The sequence below is a fragment of the Papio anubis genome, chromosome 1 (assembly GCF_008728515.1).
Source record: "Papio anubis isolate 15944 chromosome 1, Panubis1.0, whole genome shotgun sequence".
NCBI classification, from domain to species: domain Eukaryota; kingdom Metazoa; phylum Chordata; class Mammalia; order Primates; family Cercopithecidae; genus Papio; species Papio anubis.
The window spans coordinates 18,972,469-18,985,801 of NC_044976.1; the positions used below are offsets into that span (position 1 = coordinate 18,972,469).

Below are 13,333 nucleotides of genomic sequence, written 5' to 3' on the forward strand. Positions count from 1 at the left end.
TTCGGGCCCGGCCTTTGTGAATGGAGGGTCGTTGCGCATCCTCCTCCTCCTCACTTTCTTCCCGCCCGGACGTTCTCAGCAGGGAACTGACCGATCCTGCCTAGCCCGGGGCCCAGCACCGAGAAGTCTGGGAAGGAACGTTGCTCACCGCACACGGGCCATGGCCCCGTCCTTCGGGCCCTTTAGGTGGGGAATGGGGCGAGCAGCTGCAGCCACGGCACTGGTACCGGGAGCGCTAACGTCCCAGGAGACCGGGCGACGAGCCAAGGCTGCTGTGTATCAAACCTGACATCTGCAGAAACCCCCCCGGAACCTGCCCATGCACCACACCACAGAGAATCAGGACACAGGGGCTCAGGGCCAGTGGGGGCGCAAAGACTGCAGCCCGGGAGCGGGGCACCCTGACAGGCGGGAACAGCGCAGAGGGCCTGAGGGTCCCTGGAGTTCCAGAGGAGGCGGGTTTGCGCCAAGAGGCCATGCTGGCCATTCCTCCTCAGGGGATCTGGGAACCCAGAGGCAGCAATGAGGCGTGGCCCCAAATCTGGGCGCTTCCTCTTACGAACGTGAGGCCTCGGGCAAACGCCTTCATCACTTTCATCTGTGAGCGCCTCGGATGGAAAGGAGCGTTACTAACGCCTGACTCACAGCCACGTGAGCATTCAAACGAGCAAAGTGCGTAGCGCAGTGCCTGATCCACAGGAAGTGAGGCACCCAGTAAATATTAGCTGACATTAGACTTTACTTTTATTCTTGTTTTTCTTTTGTATGTGACAGTACAGCAAGGTGAAGTTTAAGACAGGGTCTGACTCTCTCGCGCAGGCTGGAGTGCAGTGGCGCGATCACGATCACTGCTCACTCCTCCATCTCTCAGGTTCAAGCGATCCTCCTGCCTCAGCCACCGAGCAGCGAACAGCTGGGACTACGGGTGCATGCCACCACGCCCAGCTAATGTTTTTGTTTGTTTTTTAGTAGAGACGAGGTCTCACTATATTGCCCAGGGCTGAAGCAAGGGTTCTCTGACTTCTAAATGTCAAGTGCTCTGGGCAACACTTCACCACAGCCATCTGCCAGCCTCGAGTCCAGTGACAAGAGGGACCAAGATGGTTTACAAGTCGCTCCTATTCTCTGCAAATCTAGCTTATTAAACTCGGAGTTCACAAAGAATAAAGGGTTAATTCCTAGCTTTCTTGAGTGGGGCAGGAGGGAGAAAAACGCATAAATTTTAAATAGAGGACTGGACAATTACTAGCTCCCCAGTCCCCGTTTTGAGAATATTCAGAGAAAGCAACAGGAGGCACAGCTCCATTAAATACTAACTCTAACAAGTTTTCTGATGCATACAATTCATTCTGATACATGCAATTTTAAAAATAGTGGCAGGAATTTGTTTCAGGTCAAAATGACAAAAGTTTAAATTCAGATGATGAAATAGTCAAAACCAGAGGGAGAATCCCGCTTTCTAAATCTTTCTCAGAAGGAAACAGAGGGTCAATATTTGAGTTGCAGGCACTGTGCTAGATCCCAGGAACACAGAGATTTACAATAAAACATACAAAGTGCTACAAAAACCAGATCTAGAGGCCGGGTACGGTGGCTCACACCTGTAATCTCAGCATTTGGGAGGCCAAGGCACGTAGATCACCTGAGGTCAGGAGTTGGAGACTAGCCTGGCCAACAAGGTGAAACCCCATCTCTACTAAAAATATAAAAATTAGCTGGGCATGGTGGTGTGCGCCTGTAATCCCAGCTACTTGAGAGGCTGAGGCAGGAGAATTGCTTAAACCCAGGAGGTGGAGGTTGCAGTGAGCTGGGATCGTGTCACTGCACTCCAGCCTGGGCAACAAGAGCAAGACTCCGTCTCAGAAAAAAAAAAGAAAAGAAAAGAAAAAGAAAATCTAGAAAGATAAGTATGTTGAAAGTCTGTGACATTGACTACTGACTTCTACTACCAAGAAGGGTCTTCTTTTTGTTGGTCTTCAGTCCGACTCAGAAATACAAGGTTTCAAAACCAAATGCATTTATATATTTGAAGTTTTCTATTTTTACTTAAAAAAATTTTTTTTTTGGCTGGACGTGGTGTCTCACGCCTGTAATCCCAGCACTTTGGGAGGCTGAGGCAGGTGGATCACAAGGTCAGGAGATCGAGACCATCCTGGCTAACACGGTGAAACCCTGTCTCTACTAAAAAATACAAAAAAATTAACTGGGCGTGGTGGCAGGCGCCTGTAGTCCCAGCTACTCAGGAGGTTGAGGCAGGAGAATGGCTTGAAACCCGGGAGGCAGAGCTTGCAGTGAGCTGAGATCGCGCCACTGCACTCCAGCCTGGGCAACAGAGTGAGACTTTTGAGATGGAGTCTCGCTGTGTCACCCAGGCTGGAGTACTAGGGTGCAATCTCTGCTCACTGCAACCTCCGCCTCCCAGGTTGAAGCAATTCTCCTGCCTCTGCCTCCCAAGTAGCCTATTACATGTGCACACCACCACGCCTGGCTAATTTTCACATTTTTGGTAGAGACGGCCCAGGCTGGTCTTGAACTCCTGACCTCAAGTGACCCACCTGCCTCAGCCTCCCAAAGGGCTGGGATTATAGGCATGAGCCACCGTGCCCGGCCTTCGTTTTAATTTATGCATAGAAATAATGTAACTGCTTATCTGAGTTATTTCCCCAGGTTACCAAATTCAGTTGGTCCTAAAAGCAATTCTCCTGCCTCTCCTAAAAGCGCAGAAACACCAAACTTGTACCACAGATGCAGCCTCGCTAAAGGTACATTTGATGTACAAACTGAAAGGTTTACATCAAATGTAACAAACTTCAGTGGGTGTCAGCCATTTCCTGGGTTCCGCTCAGGATTGCAGCATAAAAAGGCCATCACTGCGTCATCTGCCAAATGTCTGTAATCTCACATTCATGACAACACAAGCTCTTGGGAGCCACCAGGTGTAAAACTTCAACCACTGGATTAATGACTCACGTGTGCAGGAAGCCCAAAGGACCCAAAAAGGCAAGCTGGGGTGGGGGTAGGAGTCATGACTGCTGAACATGTTGGTGCACATGCCATGTCATGGTATTTCCTGATGCGTCAATGACAATGACTAAACCACACATGTGTGAGCTTGCTATCAATCTTCCCTTCTCTAAAATCCCAGAATCTGGTGCTGGAGTGGGCAGCTGACGAATGTGTGGGAAGTAACACCACATCACTGAGAAGCTGTTCTCCAACAACAGGACTGAAAACCAGAGCCAAGATGGTGAACTCCCAACAGGCTTAGCACAGTAACAGGTCATCCACATCCACTTTTAACAGTGCACACTCCATCTCAAGTCTCCAACACCTTCACATGTTGAGTTAGTTTCACCTTTGAACACTATCATTCTGTTCTCTCAGATGTGTCCTGGCGGCCGTCCCTGCAATTTACCAACACTGTCCCCCAAAAATAAGCGACCTAGAACAGTGATTTAAAAAAATATTCCGGCCAGGTGCTGTGGCTCACACCTGTAATCCCAGCAGTTTGGGAGGCCGAAGCGGGCAGATCACCTGAGGTCGGGAATTCCAAGACCAGCCTGACCAACATGGAGAAACCCTGTCTCTACTAAAAATACAAAATTCGCCGGGCGTGGTGGCGCGTGCCTGTAATCTCAGCTACTCAGGAGGCTGAGGCAGAAGAATCACTTGAACCCAGGAGGCGGAGATTGCAGTGAGCCGAGATCACGCCATTGCACTCCAGAGTGGCAACAAGAGTGAAACTCCGTCTCAAAAAAAAAAAAAAAAAAAAAATTCCGAGCCAGGCACAGTGGCTCATACTTGTTGTAATCTCAATGTTTTGGGAGGCTGAGATGGGAGGATCACCTGAGGCCAGGAGTTCCAAACCAGCCCGGGCAACAGAGCAAGATTCTACCAAAATAATTTTTAAAAAAAGTTAAAAATTAGCTGGGTGTGGTGACACACACTTATAGTCCCAGCTATTTGGAAGGCAGAGGTGGAAGGATCGCTTGAGCCCAGGAGTTTAAGGCTGCAGTGAGCTATGATCATGCCACTGCACACCAGCCTGGGTGGCAGAGCAAGATCCCGTTTCCAGAAATTAAAAAAAAAAAAAAAAAGAAATTCGGAGACAATGTCATGAACTGTCCTCCCTAAATTCTTATGTTGAAGTCCTAATCTCCAGTACCTCAGAGTCATATTGGGAGATGGGGTCTTTAAGGGGATAAATTAAGAGTTCATTAGTGTGGGTCCTAATCTGGTAACACTGATGTCCTTATAGGAAGAGGAAATTTGGACACAGACAAGTACAGAGGTGAGGTGACATAAATACACAGGGAAAAGACAGCCATTTATAAGCCAAGGAGAAAGGCCTAGAACAGATCCTTCCCTCAGGGGCCTCAGAAGAAACCAACCTTGCTGACTCCTTGATGTTGGACCTCTAGCCTTCAGAACTGGAGAAAATATTAATATTTTTGTTTAAACCTGTCTGTGGTACTTTGTTATGGTCCCCCCTAGAAAACTAATACAGTGATTAAAATAAGATTACCGGCCAGGCATGGTGGCACATGCCTACCCCAGCTACTTGGGAGGCTGAGGCAGGAGAATTGCTTGAGCCAGGAGTTTGAGTCTAGCCTAGGTAACACAGTGAGACCCCCATCTCTAAGAAACATAAGGCTCCTTATCCATCAGGAAATGGGCCACAACACAGTATTGCTTGGCTCTTCTTCCCTGTATATTCTTCTGGTTGGCAGAAAGTGTGGAGGTTATACAGAGAAATGTCAGAGCTGGAGGGGCTGCAACAAATGATTTGAGTTCAACTCACTTTTCCAGAGAATCAGAAGGTTAAGTGACTTGCCCAAGGTAGCACTGATAGTCCTGGTTCCAAAGTGGACACAGACTACAGGTAGCTGTACACTCTCGGAGGGTCCCAGGCACTGCTTCTCGTGTTTTCCAAGGAGAGTGAGTGAACGTACATGTCTTGGGGATCAGACAGCAGAGCCTACCTGAAGCACTCCTGCTGCTTTGTTTCTGGGAAATCTCGTTTCATCTTACCAACTCTTGTGGGCTCCATACTACCTTCCATTTGTGTCAATATTACCATGAAGCCATTCCCTGCAGTATCTTTGAATAAAACTGATGCCCCAGAAAGAGGCACCATATTTCTTTTGTTCCTACGCTTATCCCATTTGAGAGGCAGAGAAACGAGGAATGGTTTCTAGTACCTTCCCAACTGAAAAGCACAGGTCTGGAAAAAGATGGCTCCTTCCCAGAAATGCTTTTTACAAAGTTTGTTACCACAGACAAAACAGGAGGTCTTGAAATGCATTCCAGAAAGTAAGGTAAGGCAGGTATTAACCAGTATTAAAATAATGCCTATGCTGAAAGACTTAAGCTGGTATTCTTTAATGGAGATTTTAAGAAATAAAGATTGCACATCAAGTAGTTTCAGTTTTCTCTGCAGCTCTGTTCTTCATCTACACGGACAAGTGAGCCAAATGAGGCACCAGGTTTGACCCCGGTGGCAACTGATGGCTACCTAGGCATCTGGTGGCCACAGCTCAGAAGGAACTCACATCTCTTGCTCACCTGGCTTCTCTTCCCTGCTCCCTGGCTTTTGAAACTCGAGGCTGTATATACTTCATTCTTGTTCCTCTTTTACCAAGTAAGCTTCTAACAGTTTAATAATCTGATTTAAAAATCTGCGAATCGGCCGGGCGCGGTGGCTCAAGCCTGTAATTCCAGCACTTTGGGAGGCCGAGACGGGTGGATCACGAGGTCAGGAGATCGAGACCATCCTGGCTAACACGGTGAAACCCCGTCTCTACTAAAAAATACAAAAAAACTAGCCGGGCGTAGTGGCGGGTGCCTGTAGTCCCAGCTACTTGGGAGGCTGAGGCAGGAGAATGGCGTGAACCCGGGAGGCGGAGCTTGCAGTGAGCTGAGATCCGGCCATTGCACTCCAGCCTGGGCGGCAGAGCAAGACTCCGTCTCAAAAAAAAAAAAAAAAAAAAAAAATCTGCGAATCAAAAAAAAATACGCTAACCAATGCCCATTAATTTTATGGCATGACCCTCTCGTTCTTGCTGTCAGAGTTTGCTGCTTGAACTATCAGTGTACAAAACCACTAAAGGAGGCACCGAAGGAGGATGAGTGGTCAAGCCTGGCTTCAATCTAACTCCTTCACTTATTACATCCTGAATTTGGGGGAAATCAACTAAATTTATTTGCTTCTGAAAATTGAGGATAATTTCATATATCTTTGAAAATATATCTGTGAGAATTTGAGATAATGTGATTTAAAGCATCTAGCAATAAGAAACTACAATGTAGTTTAAACAAAACAGAACTTTTGTGAAATTGGATGTTTTGGCTCTCTTATTTTTTTAAAGTCTTTCCTAAGATACTAAATGCATTACTAACTGTAGTGTAGTGAACATAGTTCAGTATCTCTTTGGAATTGAAGACTCTCACATTGCTTCTAGGTATGACTCTAAAAAAACAAGGATTGTGAACGTGAAGCCCATCAATTTAAAGATGAGGAAATCAAGGCTCAGGGAGATTAAGTGGTGGCCAGGGTCATACATCTGGTAAGTGACGCAGTCTTCAAGGACCACTGTGCAGGACCACAGCCATAGATGTTAGGATACTGGACTGAACGGTATACTCTGACCGGGAGTCAATCTCAATTTGCAACAGAAGAACATTTATTATTCTATAGACTATATCAGCAAGTTTGAGTTACACAAACAGGTAACAAGGAATTTAGGTCTGACAGAATAAATTCATCAGAGCAAAAGTTCTCAAAACAGTAGAACGTATGAGCAGGATGTGAAACTCTGGGAATTAGGAAAAAGAGTATTTATTTGTTGGTATTAGACAAAGCACACAAAGATAGGAGAGACTGAATGACTAAGGTTTCTTTCAGAATCATAAATAAAAGAGCAAGAATTTCTAACATTCCAGGTCATGATTACTAAGCAGATCCCATGTCCAAAAAATTCAGTTTTCTGAGAAAATCCCCATTCTGGAATTTCTCTTGCTTCCTGGAATATAAGTTCACAGTTTATAAAAGCAAGCTGCTCATTTAGCAAACATAAAGTTCTGATAGAAGCTGTGGCTCCTGGTGGGGAAAAGCTCTCACGAGTATTAGCGTCCTGCAAACTGGACGAATTCACAGGATGAATTTTCCTACAATGAGTACACCGCGAGGAAACTAGAGTGTCCCACAACCAGGATATGAGAATGACCAAATACCTGGAGTGTCCTAAAAAAAGACTTAAGGGATTGCTTAGTAACTTGTGACATAAAAATGAACAAACAAAAAACCCCCAAAGTGTAGCCAAGATAGTATCCTCCAGTAATCCAAGGTCTAATTTTGACAGTTATCAAAATTAACAGCCACACTGACTTGACTACTGGCAAAGTTGACAATAATTTCATTTCCAAGCCCTCTGCTCTCTTAAACATGTGCTTGGCTGAGCGCAGTGGCTCATACCTGTAATTCCAACACTTTGTGAGGCCAAGGCAGGAGGATCAACTGAGGTCAGGAATTCGTAATCAGCCTGGCCAACTTGGTGAAACGCCATCTCTACTAAAAATACAAAAATTAGATGGGTGTGGTGGCACATGCCTGTAGTCCCAGCTACTCAGGAGGCTGAGGCGGGAGGACTGCTTGAACCAGGGAGGCAGGGGCTGCAGTGAGCCAAGACCCCACCACTTCACTCCAGCCTGGGTGAAAGGGCGAGACTCTATCTCAAAAATAAAATAAAAATAATATCTGAACAGAGCCTGATGTGGAAGAAGCTCAGCTAGTGTTAGGTGTTATGACTATTACTAGTTACATTAATAAGCCAGACTATACTTTATGAGACATACTCTAGGCACCACAGAGTTCTCTTTTGCCAAGCAAAGATTTGATAGTGAACAGTGTTAATTATACATTATACACAATATCAGGAGAAAAAAAGAGTTGTAATTTTTGAGGAAAATTGCTTCAGCCTGTTGAGGCCTCCTTTGCCATACCAGTGGTTGACAAGACAGAATTAAGAACAGTTAAAACAGTCAAAAAGTTGATAAAATTAAATCATCAAAGGTAGAAAGTTTTTCCAACAGGAAAAAAGCCACTGAAATTAGCAATCTTGTGGAAAAGAACAGAAGAAAGAATAGGGCCAGGTATGGTGACTCACATGTGTAATTCTGGCACTTTGGAAAGCCCAGGTGGGAAGACCGTGTGAGGCCAGGAGTTCAAGACCAGCCTGGGCAAAATAATGAGGCCCTGTCTCTAGAAAAGACAAATTAGCCAGGCATTTCTTAGCTTGTCTGTAGTCCCAGCTACTTGGGAGGCTGAGATGGGGAGAACTGCTTGAGCACAGAAGTTCAAAGCTGCAGTGAGCCAAGATCATACCACTGCACTGCAGCCTTAGTGACACAGCAAACTCCATTTCAAAAAAATAAGTAAAAGAATACAGCTATAAAGATGATAGAGATTAATTTCTTTAAAAAAGAAAATAATGTAGCTGAATAGGGGTACTGTTTAGCCATCTGTAATGGCTTCTAAACAAATCTTTGTCAAGTGGTTCCTAAGCCAGGAGCTTCAACAGTTCTGGTTCCTTGGCTTTGGCTCTGCAGAAGTGAGTGACCATCTGTTCCACCATGAAAATGCAAAAGCAAAATCTACATGCTAGAGAGTAATGTCAACCAGAACCTCTGGGGAAACAGTTTAATGGTCTTTTCCAATTAAGAATAGAATTTCTCTTCTTTCACAGCTAAAATTAGAATTTTTGCTTAATCCAAAGAAAGATAAATTAATCAGGTTCCAAAGATAGGAGACCTTAACTATAATCCTAAATTTGTAGTTTCTCTTAGTTAAATGCAGTATTTAATGAACATGGGTGGTGAGCTTCGTTCTCATGACATATCAAGATGGCAAGAGGATCACAGCCTGAGAGAATAATTTCATAGGCTCTTTAAAGTAAGTATTAAGAATTGGTTAGCAGGCCGGGCACGGTGGCTCAAGCCTGTAATCCCAGCACTTTGGGAGGCCGAGATGGGCGGATCACGAGGTCAGGAGATCAAGACCATCCTGGCTAACACGGTGAAACCCCGTCTCTACTAAGAAATACAAAAACTAGCCGGGCGAGGTGGCGGGCGCCTGTAGTCCCAGCTACTCGGGAGGCTGAGGCCGGAGAATGGCGTGAACCTGGGAGGCGGAGCTTGCAGTGAGCTGAGATCCGGCCACTGCACTCCAGCCTGGGCTACAGAGCGAGACTCCGTCTCAAAAAAAAAAAAAAAAAAAAAAAAAGAATTGGTTAGCAAACCTTGACAAGGGCTAACAAAATTTGGAAAAACAGGAATGAAGAAAAAACAAATGTCAAAAGATATTAGCATATTGTTTAGTTTTGTTTTCATGTCATTTTCCTGTTAATTATACCCAAAAGACATGATTAAAACATACACCTGTTTCCTAAGATTCATACAGGATCAGGTTTCCTTTAATTAAGTCCATGTGGATGGTTAATCAGAATCCATCTGCAATGAATGCTTGTGTCAGTGCTAAGGAAAGGTCTCCACATTTCGCAGCAATGGTGTCTTTTCTTCCTCATTTTGTAGGTTAAGAAGCCAACAATTGGCCGGGCGTGGCGGCTCACGCCTGTAATCACAGCACTTTGGGAGGCCGAGGTGGGCAGATCACGAGGTCAGGAGATGGAGACCATCCTGGTTAACACGGTGAAACCCCGTCTCTACTAAAAATACAAAAATTAGCCGGGCGTGGTAGCAGGCGCCTGTAGTCCCAGCTACTCGGAGGCTGAGGCAGGAGAATGGTGTGAACCCGGGAGGCGGAGCTTGCAGTGAGCCGAGATCACGCCACTGCACTCCAGCCTGGGCGACAAAGCGAGACGCGTCTCAAAAAAAAAAAAAAAAAAAGCCAACAATCTCTCTCCCAGCACTTTCTGAGACTCATTTATCAAAGGTAGCTTGTAGGTAGTTTCAGAGTGTATGAAACACTCTAAATGAGGTCACTAAGCCACCAACAGAGTACTGAAGCTATTGATCCATGCTAGAGATTTCTGGGATTACCTCTGGGGTTTGTTGTTCCCCTTTCTGAACAGAGAAATAAAAACTATAAACGTGTTCTGCTCCTTTGGAATGCCTGGAAGGGAAAAATCAAACATTCTTTTATCTCAATGTAAGTAAGGTGTATGTCTTTGACAGCTGTGGATTTCGTGGAAGAGTGCAATGACCCTCCTGTTTTTTCCCTTTACATCATGTTGAAACAAACTGTCCTTACAGTTAACAGAATGTTAGAGTTGGAAGAAACTTTAAATGTTCTAAACTTCTCAGCCTGTGCTTAAGTGCCTGGTGTGCAATACAGCCACCAGGTGATTACTCAGTCTTTTAAAAAGCAGTATCATAAAGCAAAGAAACCAACCAAAATCTCCCAACTTTTGATTCCAGACGAGTATAGAATTCTGAGCACAGGTACCTAACATCCATACTACTAAGAATCATTACTTGCTAGACAGCACAAGAGAAATTACTACAATTACTTTCTAGAATTTGATGTCTAGGGTTTATCTGTTATCTTCTGCAGTACTGTTAATTTTTTCTAGTCCAAGGACTTATCTGAACATTGAACATTTATTGAACATGAAAGATTGTACTCTATGATCTTGAAAGCAGTCCTTAATAAAACACAAAATGATTTTTTAAACCTTTGATTCATTAAGTAATTAGCATTCAATGTATCTGGAAACATCATTTACCCTAAGAATTCCAAAGCACATGAACTGGAGCTTGTATTTAAAAAGGAAAATGATGGTGTTCATTTCAAGGAGTAGAAAAGACTTGAAGTGAGGGTGACACTTAGCACTTATCTACTTCTGAAGACATACTATACTCAAAACCTTTAAATATAAGCTACGGTTCAGCAGCTTTTAAAATTTCATGTTTATTCATATTTTTCAAAATATATGTACATAAAAAAAGGAAGATTTACAACAGGAAAGATTGCCTTACATGCAACACAAATTCCAATGAACTCATGATGGGATCACACATGATCATGATCTAATTCAAGCCAATCTTCTCAAGTCCATTTCCCAGCCATACTTTAGGCTACAGAAGGGATCCCAGGAGACAAAAGTGGAATGAGTAAGAAACAAACATCTTTTGCCTCTGGCAGTACTCAAGGGGCCAGAAGATGTACTTCAAAAATTTTAAGACAATTAAAATGTCAAGTGCCACAGGGAAGAGAAATGATAACCAGAAATTGGTATTTCTAGCTAGTACTATTTAACACAACTTCACAATACTAAAACAAATACAAATAAGAAAGAGTTAGGTAGTTGGGCTTCATTTACTTTTCTTCCTTTTTTTTTTTTAATATCTCAAAAAGGAAGCCACTTGCTTGATATCAAAAGTGCTGTGGAAAGAAAGGAGGGGAAAAAACCCACAAATAAATGTGGAATCTATTTTACCAAACTGTATATTTTTCCACTTAACATTTCTACATTAGCAATGATGTAACTCTCCAACATTTCCTTATAAAAAAGGCAAACAAGAAGTGACAACTCATGCTCCCAATATTAAAAAATATATTTAAACGTATGATCAAGAAGATTTGGGCTGGGAGCAGTGGCTCACATCTGTAATCCCAGGATTGTGGGAGGCTGAGGTGGGCAGATCATGAGGTCAGGTGATCGAGACCATCCTGGCTAACATGGTAAAACCCCATCTCTACTAAAAATACAAAAAATTAGCTGGGCGTGGTGGCACGCGCCTGTAGTCCCAATTCGGGAGGCTGAGGCAGGAGAATTGCTTGAATCTGGGAGGCGGAGGTTGCAGTAAGCCAAAATCATGCCACTGCATTCCAGCCTGGGTGACAGAGCGAGACTCTGTCTCAAAAAAAAAAAAAAAAAAAAAAAAAAAAAGATTTGTTTTGGTTTTTGGTAACACAGGTGACACCAGAAATCACAAATCAACATATTTCTATACTTCCCCTTCAGTCAAAAACCAAGTGGGACAGGCCGGGCATGGTGGCTCACTCCTGTAATCCCAGCACTTTGGGAGGTGGATCACCTGAGGTCAGGAGTTCGAGACCAGCCTGACCAACACGGTGAAACCCCAAATAAATTGCCAAAAAATACAAATAAATTGCCAGGCGTGGTGGTGCACACCTGTAATCCCAGCTACTTGGCAGGCTGAAGCAGGAGAATTGCTTGAACCCAGGAGGCGGAGGTTGCAGTGAGCCAAGATTGTGCCACTGCACTCCAGGGCACGTGAGCAAGACTCTGTCTCAAAATAACAGTAACAACAACAACAACAACAAAAACAAGTGATATAGAGAACTTGTGCTTGCTGTTAAGGGAATGCAATACTTTGGGCCAGTGAAAAATACATGGAAACTGATCAATATGAAAACTAACCCAAAGAAGTCATATATCTTCAAAATCTAATGAGATCACACTGTTTTTGGCTTATTCCCAAAGCTGTCTCTGTGTTTATAGTTGGAGAGAAAAGGTTAGTGGAGTGGCTTTTATAAATAAGATTAATTATTACAGCTATCACTGAAGTTTCCAGGCAGGAGGCTTTACAATTCAGTCAGTGTTATATTTCACCTCCATTTTACTTCCAGGACCTGACTGACATACCATTCTTGATGCTTTCTACAAATATAAAAATCGTTGCAACTGTTCAGATAAAATTGGAAGGAAAAAAACAAAGGCAAAGCTGACCATAAAAACAATAGGGGTTGGGGGAGGGGGCAAAAAAGGACAAGTATAGATTACATAGTTGAGGAAAGTCCAGGATTATTGCAGAAATTAAAATGAACAAGGAAAAGGGCAGGCACCAAGAAAAGCACCTAAAGCTAGCAAATGCCTACACTGGTTTATTTATAGTCCCTCCCCACAATGTTCATAGGGGAGGAAAATAATGTAATTTGAAAAGCATCAAAACTAAACAAATGCACACTGACCTTAGAAAATAAGATTTTGAATTTCATCATGATACCCTTTTTTCCTATAAAATTTACTTTTTCACTCTGAAAGACTTCTTCATGGTGGATTTACCCTTGCCCGGCAATTTTACTTCCTTTCTTGCACTGGTTGCAGGCTTCTTTGAGGAGCCACCACTAGGTTTCTTGATGACTGTGGGTGAGGGTCTGGCTTTCTTGGCAGGAGTTTTGGCCTTAGGAGGGGCTTTCTTGGGCAAGGGCCTAGCTTTCCCCCGCTGGGCAGCTGAGACTTTAGGTGTAGGTTTGGACCCTCTCTGCTTCACAGACGTGGCCTTCCCTGGGGACTTGGCTGGGGTTTTCTTCTGCAACCTGTGAGAACCAAAGAGCAAAGACCATCAC

At 43.9% G+C, this 13,333-nt stretch overlaps 1 protein-coding gene across 4 annotated transcripts in view; it reads right to left on the reverse strand.

Annotated features, from left to right (window-relative positions):
* Window positions 1-10,907: 10,907 nt before the first annotated feature.
* HP1BP3 (heterochromatin protein 1 binding protein 3) overlaps window positions 10,908-13,333 on the reverse strand; it is a 46,238-nt gene continuing 43,812 nt past the window's right edge. For all 4 annotated transcript variants that reach the window (XM_009201079.3, XM_003891270.4, XM_003891269.5 and 1 more), the window contains one exon: window positions 10,908-13,303. In XM_009201079.3, coding sequence (XP_009199343.1) covers window positions 13,009-13,303 — 295 coding nt within the window. In that variant the 3' untranslated portion in view covers window positions 10,908-13,008. The remainder of the gene's footprint in view (window positions 13,304-13,333) is intronic.